The 19,716-nt window shown below is 43.0% G+C and overlaps 1 protein-coding gene across 1 annotated transcript in view; it reads right to left on the bottom strand.

Moving 5' to 3' along the window:
- The window catches only part of TANGO6 (transport and golgi organization 6 homolog), a 201,506-nt gene that overhangs the window by 117,574 nt on the left and 64,216 nt on the right, over nucleotides 1–19,716 (bottom strand). Inside the window, 4 exon segments of the mRNA XM_021093875.1 lie at nucleotides 319–834; nucleotides 8,065–8,177; nucleotides 8,180–8,198; nucleotides 16,947–17,138. Of these exon segments, the coding sequence (XP_020949534.1) occupies nucleotides 319–834; nucleotides 8,065–8,177; nucleotides 8,180–8,198; nucleotides 16,947–17,138 (840 nt within the window).

Genomic DNA, 19,716 nt, shown 5'->3' on the forward strand with positions numbered 1-19,716 from the left:
TCCATCTATTTTCTTTCAGTGGCTCAAACTACTCGTTGTGAAACTATGTGAAGATCTACTTCCTCCAGATTTTAACTCTCTTCTTTTCCTGACTGTCCACAGAGGTTCTTGCCTGTAAAAATGCTGGCACTCTGCTCATGTTCAGTTGAGCAGTCTCATGTATATCTAAGTTTTCCCTGTATCTAAGTCTTGCTTCTGCAGAATAATGACAGCTTCCCCAAGGGTGGTCTAGGACAGTGCGTGATACACAGTCAAGGCTCCTGGAAAGTGGCCTTGACACCTGTGTGTGTGTGTGTGTGTGTGGTGTGGTCTACTCACCTTGAGAAGTTTCTCCTGCACCTCAAGGGCTTTTGGTTCTCTCTGCTCTACCCAGCGAGAAAGAGTTCGCAGGGCAGCAGCCCTTGTTGGAATCTGAGGGTCGTAAGCTGATAAAAGAGCTTCCTGGAGCTGCTCTGCGGTTAGGCTTCCTGATTTCTGGTTTGTAGTGATGCTGGGCTCACGGACGACCGGAGGAACAAGTGGAGGATTAGGTTTCAGGCCTGTTTGTCTGGACATGTCGTGGCTTTGCTGTGGTTTGAGGTGGCTAGGAGACATGTCGCAGTGTCTTTCATGACTGGCTTGTTGCTGCTCTTCCCTTTTCCCTTCTGGATCCTCTTTGCTCAGGGTACTCTGGGCAGCCACACTGACAGCCTCAGTGGTAAAGGCTCCGTGGGTGGAGATGGTGATGCGGAGGTCAACAGCCAGTTCTTGGATGACGGGGTCAGGGTAGGTGGTGGAGACCTTCTCCAACAGTGGCACCAACTGCTTCAGGATGGCAAAGTCACTTGACTTCAACTACAAAATGAAATGAAAAATGCCAAACCCAAATTAACATAGCAGATGTTAATATGACCTGAGCACAAGATAACAGATTCTGAGAAAAGGGGCCAGGAAGCAAACCTTACTTCTGGCATAATCAGTATATAGCCTGGCACTCAGTAACTTGTAGCCTGGCACTCAGTAACTACTGTTGAATAATTACAGCTAACGTTTATTGAATACTTACCATGTACAGGTACTTTTCTAAGTTAAAAAAAAAATGCCTCAGTAATGCGTATTACTACTCAGTTTTTACAATCTGATGGGCAAAACAAGGTACCTTATGATTTTAATTTGCACTACCCAGACCTAGCAGTGCTGTTAAGCATCCTTCTATGTTTATTAACTGCATTTCTTCTTCCTATTTAGCCTTAGAATCCACTTTTAGATTGTTTGTCTCTATAGCTATTCTTACCATATCAAATTTTAATACCCTGTCATATGGTGAAATTCTTTTGTATTTTGACTTTTATTGTATCTTTTTTTTTCTTTTTACAGCCACACCTGTGACATACAGAAGTTCCCAGGCTAGTTGAATCAAAGCTGTAGCTGAGGCCTATGCCACTACATAAAATATACAAAGAACTCCTAAAACTCAACTATAAGAAAACAAACAAACTGATTTAAAAATGGGCAATGGAGTTCCCACTGTGGCCACAGTGGGTTAAGAATCTGACTTCAGTGGCTGTGGTCACTGCAGAGGTATGGGTTCAATCCCCAGGCCAGCACAGTGGATTAAAGGATCCAGTTTTGCCACAGCTATGGCACAGGTTGCAGCTGCAGCTCACATTCAATCCCTGGCCCAGGAACTTTCACACGCTGTTGGTATGGCCATTAAAAACAAAAACAAACAAAAAACAGGCAAAAGACTAGAACAGACATCTCCCCACAGATGATATACAGATTATACAGTATATGAAGAAATACTCAACAACAACAACAACAACAAAAGACAAAAAGACAAAAGACAAAAAAAAAAAAAAAAAGAAATACTCAACATTATATGTAACCAGGGAATTTCAAATTAAAACAACATCCATTAAAATACCTAAAATCTAACACCACCAAATGTGGAACAATAAGGACTCTCATTCAGTGCTGATAGGAATACAAAATGATATAGCACCACTTTTGTTAAGATAGTTTGGCAGTTTCTTACAAAACTGAACATACTCCGACCATGTGCTCCAGCAACTGAACTCCTTGGTATTTACCTGAACATATATCTATACAAAAACCTACACATAGATTTTATAGCAGCTTTACGTATAACTGCTAAAACCTGGTTGCAACCAGATGTCTTTTAGTAGGTGAATAGATAAACAGATTGTGGTACATCCAGACAATGGAATATTATTCAGCACTTAAAAGAAAAGTGATGGAGTTCCCGTCGTGGCTGTGGCTCTGGCGTAGGCCAGCAGCAAAAGCTCCGATTTGGGAGTTCCCGTCGTGGCGCAGTGGTTAACGAATCCGACTAGGAACCATAAGGTTGCAGGTTCGGTCCCTGCCCTTGCTCAGTGGGTTAACGATCCGGCGTTGCCGTGAGCTGTGGTGTAGGTTGCAGACGCGGCTCGGATCCTGCGTTGCTGTGGCTCTGGCGTAGGCCAGTGGCTACAGCTCCGATTCAACCCCTAGCCTGGGAACCTCCATATGCCGCGGGAGCGGCCCAAGAAATAGCAACAACAACAACAAAAAGACAAAAAAAATAAATAAATAAATAAAAATAAATTAAATAAATAAATAAATAAATAAACAAAATGTCTACCCGAAATCATTAAACACATTTAAAAAAAAAAAAAAAAAAAAAAGCTCCGATTTGACCCCTAGCCTGGGAACCTCCATATGCCATGGGAGTGGCCCAAGAAAAGGCAAAAAAACAAAAATAAATAAATAAATAAATAAAAATTTTTTAAAATAAAAAGAAAAGTGCAATCAAACCACAAAAGATGCAGAGGAACCTTAAGTGCATATTATTAAGTGAAAGAAGTTAGTCTGGAAAGGCTACGCAGGTACAACATGGTAAATCAACCAGACTTAAAAAAAAAGAAAGGCTACTTAGCATATCAGTTCAACTATGTAACCATCTAGAAAAGGCCTAAAGGCAGAGACAATAAAAGATCAGCTGTTTCCAGGGCTTGGGGGAGGGAGGATGAATACACAGAGGATCTGAGGACCAGTGAGAATATTAGGTATAAACTATAACGGTGAATACATGTCACTGTATGTTTGTCAATATTTAAGTATACTACACCAAGACTGAACCCTGATGCAACGTATGGGCTGTGGGTGATAATGATGCGTCCATGTAGGTTCATCGACTGCAACCAGTGTACCACCCCGAGACTTGATGTTGACGGTGGCGGAGTCTGCGCGTGAGTGGGGGCAGGGGGGGATAAGAGGAATCTCTGTACCTCCTGCTCAATTTTGCTGTGCACCTAAAACTGCTCTAAAAAAACAGAGTCTACTTGTAAAAAACCCAACCACTTTTTCTCCTTGTTTTCCAACCTCTCAGTCATTGTGAGATTCATCTTACTTAACTAAGTAAGCTCTCTGATGGGCAGGTATATGAATTCTGAATCAAATCATTTCTAGGGCAATTAAAGTTATACATTCTTTTAGCTTCATCAGCCTACCAATTCCCCATTATCCAAATAATCAGGGAAATCTAAGACTAGAGGTGCCAACTATGGGTTTATAAGTGTTCGAAAAATTTTTTGAGGTATAAGATATATTCACTTTATCGGTAGATGAGAAAAGTGGAGCCCTAAGTATTTTTCAAGGGTCACCAAGGCCCCTATCAAAATTGAGAACTGACCACAAAGCCCTCATTTCTCCTATCACTGCTTCTCAGCACAGATCTCACATCCAGACCTTAGAATTCTGTGTACAAGTCCCGAGGTCTGAAGGAGCAGCCCACAGGTGAGTGACAGAGTCCTTTATCTGGCTGCCTCTCTGCCAGAGTTTCTGAAACACTCTAGGAACAGAGTGACCTGTGCTATGTCAGCTCACATCTATGATTTGTTTCGAGGTGTCAGGAGTAAAACAGTTAAGGTGGTGAGCTGTTCTAAACCTCTGCAAGTTCTCAAATTTAAAAACTAGGGGTTGGAGTTCTCTTGTGGTGCAGTGGGTTAAGGATCTGGCACTGTCAGTGCAGTGGCTCGGGGCACTCCTGTGCCACTGGTTCGATCCCTGGCCAGGGAAATTCCATATGCTGCAGGAGTGGCCAATAAAATAAAGAAAAATAAAATAAAACTGGGGGTTGGACGGTAGGGGTGGGACTGAGGGTGTGGGTGGTGGAAGAGAGCATGTCCTCTAAGGGAAGCGTAAGAGAACTGGGGTGACAGCCAGAGGAAGGCATGCGTACACTGAAAAAGCCCCACATGAGACTTTCCAAAGCTCCCCTGAGGGGCACACTCATCCTCCTCCTGCCTTCCCCGGCTCCAATGAGAAGCACAATTTTGGAAGAATCCAAGGATTTCTTTCACCAATAAAATGCTGACCTAAAAATTCCTAACTCTGAAAAATATTTAGATTTATTTGGTGTTCTCATTTCATTTCTGTATATCACCTATGCTTCTTTAGATATTTAGCTAAAGCAGTTTATATGTCTGGGTCCTTATTTATAGTGTCATTAAATTTATTTACAAGTGTTTTATAATGAGCTATACATAAAGACACACATAAGATATAGAAATACACTTTATTTATTTATTTTAGGGCTACACTCAAGGCATATGGAAGATCTCAGGCTAGGGGTCTAATCGGAGCTGTAGCTGCTGGCCTATGCCACAACCATAGCAATTCGGGATCCGAGCCGCATCTGTGACCATAGCTCATGGCAACACCAGATCCTCAACCCACTGAGTGGGGCCAGGGATGAAACCTGAGTCCTCATGGATACTGATTAGGTTTGTTACCATTGAGCCACAATGGGAACTCCTACATCTTTTTTTATATTAAAGGTATAAGATATATTCATTTAATTGGTAGATGTGAAAGTGGAGCACATCTTTTTTTATATTAAGAACTCATCAATGACTCACAACCACAAGAAGGTAAACCCCATGAGAGCTAAGAGACACTTGATAAATACTTCTTGAATAAGTTCATTCTATGATACTCTCAGAAAATTGGCATGAGATCTAAAGATCTGAGTTCAAATCCCAGCCCCACCAAGATCAGGTCTGTTCCACACAGCAGTGCTTCAGAGGACCCAATGGGTCCTGGAGCATCATGCAGAAACTGCTCCCTGAGGGGACAAGGACATTACCAACATCATACTCATACTGATGACCAGTCCTGACGTTTGGAAAATGAGTTTGGAATTACAGACGTCTGGTTAGCAGTCCTAAACCTCTACTTTCTCCACATCAGCTCCTCTTCCCTAGACACTATGGTCTAAAAATCACCTTAATCACATAAATTAGAAAGGAAAGAAAGATTCAAAAGCCATTAAAATCTGTTTCATTGGCTAAAACAATGGATCCTAATGAGGGACAGATATAATATAATCTTTTAGACTCGGAAACAAAACCCTAGGCTGACAATGACCATCTGAAAACATAATTCGGAATTGTGACTTTTTTTTTCCTAATACAAAGACAGAAAACCTAGTGTTACTAAAGAAGCTCCTTATAAATCCTTGAATCAAACAAACAAAAAAAAGATCTAGGGCAAAGGTATCAGAGTGACGTGTTCACATTCACTTTAAATGCAAAGTCAGAGGACTCCAGGATATAATCGGTGAGTCAGGATGGCTCATGGAAAGGGAGGGACAGGTGAGGGATGCACGTTTGCAACAGTGAGGTGAGCCTCTGTTAGAACATGACTAATTTACATAGCTAGGCCCCCGCCGCCTTAAGATTTCTGTTCCATTTTCCATTTGGGATGTGGCTTAAAATTCTAAGTGTTAAATCAGCAAATTTTTAAAAAGCCAAAAAAAAACCAAAAACCAAAACAAAAACAAACCCCAAAACCCACAAAACAAACTCTCAACTATGGAAATAAAGACTATTCAAATTAATACTCAACCAGAAAAACAAAAATCCATCAGGCCAACTAAATCCAAAAACTGTACAACTTAAGGAAAATGATTCCACTGATGAATTCCTCCTAGACAATTCTAACAGCAGGGATATAACATGACTCTCGAAACTGAACCAAAAATGTTTTTTTCAGACTACATGGGAAATGTAAAATTAAGAGGGTTAAGTAAATCTACCAATAATTGGGTTTCAAAGTAACAACAGACCTAAATAAAATTCCTTCTCCCCTTAAGGACAAGTTAGAGATGGGCAAATTCTAACGTATCAAGGATAGGATCAGATTTTAATCCTCAAACGCAAAAATCCATTCCCGGAGGGTTTTCTTACTCACTGTTAAGAGTTTTCCCAGTTTGCCTTCAGGTCAGATTTCATGACCCTCACACTGCATCTAGTCTGCCCTTGTCTCCTCACCTAATGTGGCAGGTGCTGAACCAGTCACACACGCATGTGCCTACCCTGCCACCTTGTCTGGCACTCCCCTGACCCTCGGCCTCCACAGTTAATCTACACAAGCTTGTCGCAGTGCCTTAAGGACACCACACTTGTTCCTGCTTCCCAGACCTCAAACATGATGGTTCTTTAATTGGAAGAGTTTCCTCATCTGCACCACATACGTTCCAAAACCCTGTGCATCGTTCAAGTCTTAGCTTTGACTTCCACGTACATCCTCAGTGGAAACCTTCCCAGCTAGGTTAGATCCTGTGTTCTCTTCTGAGGCACTTTGTTTAAGTCTTTTTTTTTTTTTTTTTTTTTGGTCTTTTTGCCATTTCTTAGGCCGCTCCTGTGGCATATGGAGTTCCCACGCTAGGGGTAATCGGAGCTGTAGCCACTGGCTTACGCCATAGCCACAGCAACTCGGGATCCGAGCCTTGTCTGCAACCTACACCACAGCTCAGGGCAACGCCAGATCGTTAACCCACTGAGCAAGGGCAGGGACCGAACCCGCAACCTCATGGTTCCTAGTCAGATCTGTTAACCACTGAGCCACGACGGGAACTCCCACTTTGTTTAATTCTAAGTACATTTTTCAAATAGTTATTTAGTGTCTGACTCCCTCACTGGCTTTAAGCTGTAGAGACCATGTTTGCTCTGCCCACTGCTAAATCCCCAGCACCTTAGTATCTGGCACAAAGTGAGTATGTAATAGTTTTTGAGTGAATAAATTTAAAAATTATAACTTAAGTATGTAAAAGATACATGCACTGGAAACCAAGCTTCAACATGCTACAGGATATGAGTTGAACAATGGATCCTGTGCTAAAATGGATTCAAAATGGGGACTCCTAAGCAAACGGAGGTTATGACAGTTCTTTCCTGACCGCAGCATTGGGGACAAGGACACTACAGTGAGGGCCAGAGACTCAGTATTCACCACGGATGCAAAACACTGTGCCAGGGAGTTTCAAATCAAGCTCATCCCAGGTCAGAAAGGGCCCTGCTGGGAGTTCCTGTTGTGCTCAACAGGTTAAGAACTACTATCCAGGAGGATTCAGGTTTGATCCCTAGCCTCGCCCAGTGGGTTAAGATCTGGCATTGCCACAAGCTGCACTGTAGGTCACCTAGGATGTGGACTCACCTGGGATTTGGCGTTGCCGTGGCTGCTGTGCTGATTTGACCCCAAGCCTGAGAATTCCATATGCCTCAGGCGTGGCCCTAAAAGAGAAAATTAAAACAAACAAACAAACAAAAACGGAGTTCCCATCATTGCTCAGCAGAAACAAATCTGATTAGCATCCATGAAGATGCAGCTTTGATCCCTGGCCTCGCTCAGTGGGTTAAGGATCCGGCATTGCTGTGAGCTGTGGTGTGGGTCACAGATGTGGCTTGGATCCCGCATTGCTGTGGTTCTGGTGTAGGCTGGCAGCTGCAGCTCCAATTAAACCTCTAGCCTGGGAAACTCCATATGCCACGGGTGCAGCCCTAAAAAGCCAAAAAAAAAAAGCCCTGCCCTCCTGATGGCAAAGTCATCAAGGCAACAAGGTGAAAGCGACCTGGTTTCCTTTCCTCCACTTCGGACAGAATTCTTACTAACAACCTGCCCTGTTTGTCCTGGGGCTTCTATGCGCAGTACCCATTCTTATTCCTCACAGGGGGATGGAAGGAAAGCAGGAGGCTTTTCTCTTCTCCCTCCTTTCAAGTTTGGCTCAGGGCTGCGACTCACCTGAACAGCTCCTCCCAGCATGACGGCCACAAGCCCCATGGACATGCTCAGTGTCTGTGATTCCACACTGCTCTCCGCCTGGTGGGCCAAGCTTGCACAGGCTCGCTGCAGGCTGCTGCTACAAAGTCCACAACCTACCACAGAAATAGAATTTAGAATCAGCCAGGAAGAAGGGAAAAGAAATCTCAAAATTCACTTTACATCTTGGGTCTACATACTCATCTCTCCCCTCCTCAACAAACTGTAGCAAGAAGCGTCAGGAACAGGTGCTACTGGGGAGCAGGCGTGGAGCTCAGTGTTTTACAGGCACAAGCTCACTCAGGTTTCACATCAACTCTAGGACGTTGGTACATCTGCCCTCACTTTCAGATGAAGAATCTGAGGCTGAAAGAGGTGATCTGCTCAAGGCCACAGAGTCAATAAATGAGAAAGTCCATTTATACTTTCCCAAATGTTTTAATCACCAATCCACCTTCCTTTACTTTTCATGAATTTTGCCAGGAAATTAAAGTGAAAAATGATTGGTTGGAGTTTCCCAGTGGTGCAGCAGGTAAAGGATCTGGTATTGCCGACGCAACAGCTCTGGTCGTTGCTGTGGCGAGGGTTCAATCTCAGGCCTGGGAGCTCCCGCATGCCTCAGACATGGCCAAAAAAAAGAAATGATGATTTGTTACTTTCTGACCGTCTTAGAGTATCCTAGATCTGCCTCTCCTACGGAGGGTTCCTCCTCAAGGACGCCTTCCCCCCGTTTTGACAGTCTAGTTCTAGAAAGCAGGGAATGCAGCAAGAGGCATTCATTTTATCTGGACTTCAGTGTCCTCAAACAATCTGCACAAATGATCCAGAATCATTTTTTATTTTATTTTATTTTATTATTATTATTATATTTTTTGTCTTTTTGCTATTTCTTGGGCCGTTCCCGCGGCATATGGAGGTTCCCAGGCTAGGGGTCGAATCAGAGCTGTAGCCACCGGCCTACAACAGAGTCACAGCAACGCAAGATCCGAGCCGCGTCTGCAACCTACACCACAGCTCACGACAACACCGGATCGTTAACCCACTGAGCGAGGCCAGGGATCGAACCCGAAACCTCACGGTTCCTAGTCGGATTCGTTTCCGCTGAGCCACGACGGGAAAACACCCCAGAATCATTTTTTAAAGCACTGAATAGTTTTAAAGGATTAAGATTATTCATCTGTAAGATTTTACACAGAATTGGTCTAACAACTAAGCCTTAAATAGGAATTCATTTTGGCCAGCATCATTTCGCCTGCACTTGGATTAATCATCTTAAGCAGAAACACATTTGAATAAAAGACAGCACATGCATATCCATACGGGGGCACCCACACACACTCACACGCATATTTAGGGTTAATGGCTCAAAAGGGAAAAATCATTTTGAAAATGGGATGGCTGCGATAGGTCATAATGAGCCTTTAAATACCATGCAAGCTTGCATGTTTAACTCTCTGGGCAAATCACATGCTATGCTAGAATCTTTATTGCAGGCTTAAAGTCAGGAAAATGGCTTGTTAACACTTGTCTTTTGGAGCAAGGCAGGAAACTAGAAAGGTTATTACAAGTTCCATTACTGTAACAAACAATGCTGGTCATGGCAATTTTCACCACCCTCTCTAGCCAAAGACTTTATTGATACTAGAAGTTAAGGACCCTGGCCTTTCCCAGAGAAACTCCTGCATCTACCATCTTGGGCCACCTATTTGGCCTCCAAAGAATTTTCTAAAGCACTTCTCAATTATAGGAAGCTTCGATTTCAGCACAAATTTATTGTTAAATGGCTATAACAGAATTATCTAGCCTTCAAACTTTTTCTAAATCCCTCTCTACTATTTATTATCTATAGACATACATACATATGTTTGTATGTCTAATTTTTTTATGTTTACTATTGCAAAACAAGTAGTATGATCCTATTTTTAAGAAACATACTTTCGGTTTCTATGTATACTGAAGAAAAAAACCTGGGCGCTGTGACAACTGGCGTGACAGCCAGCTGTTATTGTCATTTATGAAGTACCCTTTCCCCCAATCTTTCTTGTAACAACAAAACCTCTGTAACCATTTGGACAACGGCTCCTCCCCTACTACTCATTTCCTGTGATTTTATGGGGCCGCCAGCCGCAAGGACAGGTATGTGACTGACGCCTGCTCTAGAGCTTACGTATACTGCAAAGAGAATGGGAGGCACTTTGACTTTTTACTTAAAAATTTCTGTAAACTTATAAAATTCTAAAAGCCAAATATTCCTGAAAATTTATAATGAAAAATGGCAGGGCCGTACCCCATCGCCCCGTCTGATTCTGACTCTACAGAGGCAACCAGTTTTAATTATTTACCTTTGTAATTCAGTGATAACATTAAGCATTTACCATTTACCAGGTACTATGCTGAACATATTACAGGTAATTAACTCACTTAATCATCACAGTAATCCTATGGGGATGTGAAACTTGCTGCCAACATTCTGGCAGCTGAGTGCAAGGGGGTTGAGGCCTCACTCTTGAGTCTGCAGATGTCAACTTAACCCTCCAGCTTTGCAGGGTGCTACTGCCACCCAAGTTCTGAGTCTATGGGTTCAACCTCTCTCACGAATAAACCTCCAGGGTTCTGCTGGGGCGGTGAGGTATGTATGAAGTTAAGGAAGGAACTAAAAAGTCTACTGACTCTTGCGGAGCCTTTCAACCCGGTTTGAACTTTAAATTCAGCTCCATCTTTAGAGCTTATCTGGAGCCTCCAGTCCTTCCAGCGTTCTGCAGTGAGAAGTGGCTTGCTTTTTTTTTTTTTTCAAAAAAAAAAAAAAATGTTAACAGCCTTATGGAGGCACAGCACTTTGCTTCTTGACGTCTCCCATGCATGCACTTAGCTTTCCATTTTCTGAAGTTGCTGAATCAGCTATTATTTTCCAATTCCCGAATGCTGTTATTCTCTTTTATCTACTGTCTCTCCTCTCCTGCTCTGTCGGTCCCTGTGGTTTCCAGAGGGAGCAGATAAACACGTTTGTTCAGTATACCATCTTTAATCAGAAGTCTCTACCTTTTAAAATGTGCACATCTATGTTGCTTAGATAGAACGAGCATGTGTTAGTTCTGTGAAAAACTTAGCATATGAAAAAGACCGCAGCATGTAGAACCACTTCTCCTCCGCTAATTACAGTGATCCAGTTACAGAAAGGTGCAGAGGGTGGTAGTTTCCTGAAAGGACAGGAAAAGGGGAATCGTGTGCATTCTACTCCATTTACACTGGCTCCCTGGCTGATCCCTCCACACTCGGGGCATGCTCCCCCTTATCCAGAACACGCTTCCCCTAGGTATCTCAGCAGCTGCCCCTTTCCGCACTTCGGCTCTTTGTTCAAAAGTCGCTTTCTCAGCGAGCTTGCCCACGACACCGATTTGCCGCACTCCCTCTCTCTTCCCTTCCCTGGTTTGAGTTTTCTCCCTGGTGCTTGGCGCCGCCTAAACACACTGTGTGCTTTGCTTACTTGTTTACTGTCTCTCACTCCCCCATGCGAATGGAAGCTCCAAAGAGCACAGAGACGTTTTGTTCCCCACTGCATCTCTGACACCCAGCAGAGTATGTGGCACATAGGAGGCTCCCAATACTTGTTTGCGGAATGAAAGAACTTGGGAGCGGGCAGGGGGCTCTATATCTATATGGACTGTTGCACGCCTCGCTCCTCTCAGCATCATCTCACATACGAATAACATGGCATTGGCCAACACACTTTACTGAATTTTTAATCTTTCGTCCACGAAAACATCAATATGCATCTCCAACAAAGTTTTTTTTAACATACCTACCACGCTACGATTACGCTCAATAAAAATTCCTTACATCTTCTAATACCTAGTCCATGACTATCGCAAAAAGGTCTTCATACAATTGGTTTGTTTGAATCAACATCCACACATTTCATTTCTATATGACTCAGGTCCCTTTTTTTTTTGTTTGGTTTTTGGCCACACCTGCTGCACGCAAAAGTTCCCGGCCAGGGGTCAAACCCGTGCCACAGCAGTGACCCAAGCTGCTACAGTGACAATGCCTGACCCTTTAACCCACTGAGCCACAGCAGTACTCCCTCAAGTCCCTTTTAAGCTACAACAGCTCTGCTCCTCTTTAATGCCATTTATTTAATGAAGAAACTGGGTCATTTGTACTATGGAATTTCCCACATTAGGGATTTGGCTGATTATTTCCTCACAGCACTTAATTTGCTCCTCTATCCTGAGTTTTCTTGATTAGATTCAGGTGCATATTTGGGGGGTTTGTTTTGTATTGTTTTGGGGGTTGGGGTAAGAGCCCTTCCCAGGTGGTGTGGCAACTTCCCACTGCATGAAGAGGCACATAATACTGTCTGCTTGTCCTCTTACGATGATGTTAAGCTAAATCAGTCTAGGCTGAAATATTTAGCGGGACATAAACTGATACTTGCATTAACCCTGAAATCCACCAAAAATAAAATGCGTAGACAGATGGAGACATAGATAAACATGTGATAAAGCAAGTATAATGAAATGTTGGAGTTCCCATTGTGGCTCAGTGGTTAATGAATCCGACTAGGAACCATGAGGTTTCGGGTTCAATCCCTGGGCTTGCTCAGTGGGTTAAGGATCTGGCGTTGCTGTGAGCTGTGGTGTAGGTTGCAGACGCAGCTTGGATCCCACACTGCTGTGGCTCTGGCGTAGGCTGGTGGCTACAGCTCCGATATGACCCCTAGCCTGGGAACCTCCATATGCTGAGGGAGCAGCCCAAGAAATGGCAAAAAGAAAAAAAAAAAAAAAAAAAGAAAAGAAACAGAAAAGAAATGCTAATGGCAGAACTGCGGTAGTGGGTATAGAGGTACTCAGTATAAATTTTTTTTTTTTTTTTTTGGCTTTTTAGGGCCATACCTGTGACATATAGAAATTCCTGGGCTAGGTGTTGAATCAAAGCTGCAGCTGCCGGCTTACACCACAGCCATAGCAATGCCAGATCTGAGCCACGTCTGCAACCTACACCTCAGCTCACAGCAATGCCAGATCCTTAGCCCACTGAGTGGGGCCAAGGATTGAACCTTCATGGATACTAGTCGGGTTCCTTACCACTGAGCCACAATGGGAAATCCTAAAATTCTTTCAAATTTGAAATTTTTCATAGGAAAATTCTGGGAGAAGAAAGGATCAGTTAGTTTGGGTGTATTTGGCCTAAGAGAAGCATCCCAAATGGTTTCAGCAGACATTTATGATTGTTATCTAGATCCATTATTCTATTAGGGGATGGCAAAATATAATTTTCTAGTTTTCTTTTTGAATTTTTCAGGCACAGTTCTTATATAAAGAAAAATGTCTTTGGTGACTATTAAGTTGAAATACAGTTCCTATAGGAAGGACAAGACGAATGTTTTATTCTTTCCCTTCATTTTACCAACTTACAAAATAGCGACCTGATGCCCAAGCAACCTCCAAAGATGTCCTACAAGAGATCTTTGGGGAGGGAACTTGATGTGTTTCAATCCACTACAGGCATTATTCCTTTTAGGGTTCAAATGGTCCCACCTGTGGTCAGTGGGAGCCCTCCAAGTTGGCTCCTCAATGCTACCGACATGACCCTGTTCATCTTAGACAGCTTCTTTGTATTCAGGTGCAAGAAGATGCCCTGAGGCTTGGAGTGTACAATTCCTGCCTAGACCCAATGAATCTTTAATCCAATGAACTGCGTTCTTTTAGAAACAGTATCTACAAACTACACTCTGGTGTTAGGGATGCTTACTGCTACCTGATTGTCATTGCTTCTTGGCACTGACAGTGGACTGAGTTAAAAATATCTACTTTTTTAAAAGAAAAAAATAGGGAGTTCCCATCATGGCGCAGCAGAACGAATCCACCTAGGAACCAAGAGGTTATGGGTTCAACCCCTGGCCTTGCTCAGTGGGTTAAAGGAGTCAACATTGCTGTGAGCTGTGGTGTAGGTCGCAGATGCGGCTCGTATACGGTATTGCTGTGGCTGTGGCACAGGCTGGCAGCTGTAGCTTCGATTAGACCCCTAGCCTGGGAAGCTCCATATGCCACAGGTATGGCCCTAAAAAGAAAAAAAAAAAAAAAAAAAAAAAGAAAAAATAGGAGTTGCTATTTGTGGTGCAACAGTAATGCATCCAACTAGTATCCGTAAGGATTCGGGTTCAATCCTTGACCTTGCTCAGTGGGTCGGGGATCCAGTGTTGCTGTGAGCTATGGTGTAGGACGCAGACAAGGCTCGGATCCTGTGCTGCTGTGGCTGTGGCATAGGCCGGCAGCTATAGCTCCGACTTGACCCCTAGCCTAAGACCTTCCATATGCTGTAGGTACAGCCCTAAAAAAAAGGCAAAGAAAAATAAATGAAAAAGGGAAAAATAAATTACGAGTTTACATAAACACTCCCGATTTAATATTATAGGGGTTTTACTGAATTCTCTTTTTTTTTGCTTTGTAGTGTCGCACTGCAGCATATGGAAGTTCCCAGGCTAGTGGTCGAACCAGAGCTATAGCTGCCAGCCTACATCACAGCCACAGCAACTCGGGATCTGAGGCACAGCGCACACCACAGCTCATGGCAACGCTGGATCCTGAACTCATTGATTAAGGTCAGGGATCGAATCCACATCCTCATGGATCCTAGTCAGATTTGTTACCACTGAGCCATGATGGAAGCTCCATCAATTCTTTAATTGTTTATTTAAAACTCTTTTTCTTATGCTGAAAACCTTGGTGCCTAATGATATTAACAAAATTACTTATAACGTATTTATCACTTACAATTTATCCATACACATGTGTGTTTCAAATTAACACACCAAAATTATCATGAGCAGTAAGAATACCAAATGCAATTCAATGCTTTTTTTCTTTATGGTTCTTTTTCCTGATGCTTTTTAACCTCGGCTGAAGGATAATTTAAAGGGACAAATCACTTTTACACCAGTCTACATTGCTGTTCCTTAATTAGGAGTAAAGGAAGCTAAGTGGGAACGCTTAAGTCATATCAGTTTTTAGACCATTTCCCTTTCCAACTAGCATCCTGAGACAAAACGTAAGATCTGGGTTCCCTGAAGTCCTTAGGGAACCGATATAAACACAGGAGAAACAAACCACCCTACTGAGTAATATGGGGTCAGTGAACTGAAGGAATAAAAAGCCAGGAAAGAAATCTTGAACATAATTCTCATTAAACAGGCATGGTAAGTCAGAACTGACAGGCAGCTGCAAATTTTCTCAGCAGGAGCTATAGTGAAATGCTGCTTAGCAACACCCGAGGGCAGATGACAATGACGATGACACAAAGGGCTGGAGAATCAGATTTAAGCGTGACAATCATACCATCTTACAACTGACTATTCACCAGCCGAGCAACAACTGTGGTAAAATATGATGACTGTACCACCTATGCTTTATTACTTCTATTCTGCATTTGTAATTTTTATTTTTTTATGTTTTTATTTTTATAGTTTTATATTTTTATTTTTTGCAACACGTACTTCAGGTTTTCTCTCTGTTTTTCTTTTTTTGCCACACCCACAGCATGTGGAAATTCCTGGGCCAGGGATCAAACCTGCACCATAGGAATGACCCAAGTTACAGTAGTGAAAACGTAGGAGCCTTAACCCACTAGGCCACCAAAGGACTCCCATATTCCCTATTTTTTAAAAAAAGCTGGTAAAAATAATGTCTGAACCATTAAATTCAGGCACTGATTCACACTATAACTCGAAAGCATTAAAAAGAAAATCTTTTTTTTTTTTTTCTAAACTCCCTACAATTTTCTGACACAAACTGCTTTTTTTTTTTTTTAATTTTTATTTATTTTTTGTTTGTTTGTTTGTTTGTTTTTGTCTTTTTGCTATTTCTTGGGCCGCTCCCTCGGCATATGGAGGTTCCCAGGCTAGGGGTCCAATCGGAGCTGTAGCCACTGGCCTACGCCAGAGCACAGCAACTCGGGATCCGAGCCGCGTCTGCAACCTACACCACAGCTCACGGCAACGCCGGATCCTTAACCCACTGAGCAATGGCAGGTATCGAACCCGCAACCTCATGGTTCCTAGTCGGATTCGTTAACCACTGCGCCACGACGGGAACTCCCTAAAAAGAAAATCTTAAAACTTCACAGGCTTTTGTGTAGATAAGCTGTGAGTTAGAGACCTATAAAATTCAAGGTGATGTTAGTGATTTTTTTTTAAATTTGAGTTTTAATCATTCTCAGCTTTTAATGCACACTAGAATCACCCATGGAGCTTAAAAAAATACATATGCCCAGGCACTAATGTAGACATGCCGAATCAGAATCTCTAAATGTGTGCTGGGCATCGATATTTGGAAAAGGATCCCAGATAATTTTATTTGCCCCCCAAGTTGAAAACCACTGTGATATATAAATATTTTAAACAGTCCTCAGTTTTATATGCATGAGAATCACTTCAGGAGTTTCTTAAATATGCTGATTCCCACGACCTGTGAAAGTACTGAGTCTATTAGCCTGGTGGGCTCCATAATTGACGTATTTAACCAGTATCCTAGGAAAAAATGACACAGGGTCATCAAACCACACTCTGATTTTTGTTTGTTTGCTGTTTTTAGCTGTACCCACAGCATATGGAAGTTCCTTGGCCAGTGAATGAATCTGAGCTGCAGCTTTGACCTATGCCACAGCTGCAGCAATGCCAGATCCTTAACCCACTGCAGCGGGTGAGGGATGGAACCTGTGCTGCTGTAGAGATAGTGCTGGACCCTTACCCCACTGTACCACAGCAGGAACTCCCTGAGTGACATTTCTCAACATTTTTTGGAAAAATGAAAGAATGCAAAATAGACAGATACCACCAGGGTGGGAGCCCGAATGCAGCAGCCACTGACCTGAGTGATGTTTGTGAATATCTGCTCAGACATTCTCTCGCACAGAACAGCCACCAGCTGGAGAACGAGCAGCTTCCGCTCCTGGTCTTCCACAAGCAGAGTCTGGTGCTGCTCTAATTCCAAGAGGCTTGTGCTGGAGAAGGGCTCTGTTTCTAACTCTGCTTCATTTTCCACAGCCACCTGAGTCAGCTCCTATCAGTGTGGGAGAAAAGAAAAAGTGAAGAAAAAGCCTGTAGAACTGAAGACTTCAAAAACATCTAAACAGGAGTCCCCGTTGTGGCACAGTGGTTAATGAATCCAACTAGGAACGATGAGGTTGCAGGTTCGAGCCCTGGCCTCGCTCAGTAGGTTAAGGATCTGGCGTTGTCTTGAGCAGTGGTGTAGGTTGCAGACGTGGCTTGGATCCTGAGTTGCTGTGGCTCTGGTGTAGGCCTGCGGCTACAGCTCTGATTAGACTCCATATGCCGCAGGTGCAGCCCTAGAAAAGACAAAAAGACAAAAACAAACAAACAAAAAAACCCAACTAAATGGAGTTTCCTTTGTGGCTTAGCAGTTAATGATCCTGACTAGGATCCATGAGTATTTGCATTCGATCCCTGGACTCGCTCAGTGGGTTAAGGATCCAGCATTGACACAGCCGTGGTGTAGGTCAAAAATGAGGCTTGGATCTGGTGTTGCTGTGGCTGTAGTGTAGGCCAGCAGGTTCAGCTCCAAATTGACCCCCTAGCTGGGAACTTCCACATGCCAAGGGTGCAGCCCTAAAAAGCAAAAAAAAAAAAAAAAAAAAAAAAAAAAGAATCAGTATGTGTTCACTAGAAGCAAATTAAATGTCTAGCAATAAGAGAATGAATAAATTGGGAAGATCAATTATACTTCAATAAATCCAAATATTTCTAAAATAGTGATTTTTTTTTTTTTTTTTTTTGGTTATGCGGCATATGGAGCTCCAGGGCCAGGGATCAGATTGGAACCACAGTCTTCACCTAAACTGAAGTTGTGGCAGCCAGATCCCTAACCAACTGTGCTGGTCCAGGGATTAAATCTGCATCCCAGCGGCTCCCAAGATGTCTCTGACCCCATTGTGCCACAGCAGGAGCTCCAGCGATGTATTTATTATATTGCAGCCCTTGAAATAAATGAACTAGATCTATATGGATATCGATATAGACAGAGATCAGAAACATGGCTGAAAAGACGTAAGTTGCAAAATAATACATACATCGTGTCTATACAAACTTAAAACTTCATAATAAAAAACATACAAAGAACTAGTCAGACAGATTACTTATTTTATCAGTATTTTTATGATCTCTACCACTAACCTCCCTTGAACTGAAGCCATAAGATATTTCCGAACTGTTTTTAGAGACTATTAGATGCTTTTAGCACCACAGCCTTTTTCCCTAAGATGTTCAGAACTAAACATCTACTAACAGATAATTCATTACTGTATATTTTGCTGGCTTTTCCCTAGCTTTCACCTTGTGAATATCCTTGGGAAGGAACACTCTTCAGTTCCTTAACAATTAGTGCTTTGCCAGAGTAGTTGACAGTTTAGAGCAGTGGTTCCCCAACATGCCTGGGCAATTTGCTCCCCAGGGCACTCAGCAGTGTCTGGGGTCATTTTTGGTTGTCATAATTAGGAAGTGGCACAGGCATCTAGGGACGAGAGGTCAGGGATGTTGCTAAACACACGGTGGACAGGAAGCCCCCACTCCGAGAAAGAATTCCCAGCCCAATAGTCAGCAGTACCAAGGAAAAAAACCTTGGTTTAGAGGAAAGCCCTCTGATTGCGTTTTTCAAGCACATTTTAAAAAATTCTCCAGTCAGGAGTTCCCATCGTGGCACAGTGGAAACAGATCCAACCATGAGGTTGTGGGTTCAGGCCCTGGCCTTGCTCAGTGGGTTAAGAACCCGACATTGCCATGAGCTGTGGTGTAGGTTGCAGACGTGGCTTGGATCCTGAGTTGCTGTGGCTCTGGCGTAGGCTGGCGGCTACAGCTCCGATTGGACCCCTAGCCTGGGAACCTCCATATGCTGTGAGTGCGGCTCTACAAAGCAAAAAAAAAAAAAAAAAATCCAGTTAAAACTGTATTTTCTCAGAATGTTATTCACAATGAGTGGCTGGGCAGGGGGATGAGTGTGAACATGGGACGTGAGAACATCAAAACAGCATCCCTTACTTCAGCTCTAGGGACGTAAGCCCTGGTTCCCAGCCCTCATTCTCCCACACCCACACCAACCTGAAGCTCCACAGACATCCTCTTACAGGGGACACTTTCTTCAGGGAAAATACTAAAAAAGGCAGAGGCACCGGGCCTCTGGTCTCCGACAGTGCAAATGAGGAGTAACAGCATAGGGTGGGAGTTACTGTCGGAGATTAGAGCCAAAGGAAGCGTAGCCACCAGCGCTAAGAAACAAACCCGGAAAAGGTTTTAAGTGACTACAAAATGAAATGAGAGAGGCAGAACTGCCAAATCTCCTTTGCAAATACCTGACAAAATAACAGTCAGAAAGGATAAGGGATTACTCTACAGCTGCAAAACCTGCTATTAACTTCAAAAGAGTTCTTACTGTCAACACGGAGCAAAGATTAACCCTTTCATAGAGGATTGCTCTGCCGCGGTCATCGCTAAAATTTCAGTGCAGATTACCTTAGAAGGTGGTTTGATCATATGTGTCCTGCTGAAGGCAAACTTCTTTTTATCAAACTAAACGCTACCAAAAACCAAATTACCTTTATGTTCTCTATTTGTCCTAAATTAAGTCC

Source organism: Sus scrofa, chromosome 6 (assembly GCF_000003025.6).
Source record: "Sus scrofa isolate TJ Tabasco breed Duroc chromosome 6, Sscrofa11.1, whole genome shotgun sequence".
Classification (NCBI taxonomy): domain Eukaryota; kingdom Metazoa; phylum Chordata; class Mammalia; order Artiodactyla; family Suidae; genus Sus; species Sus scrofa.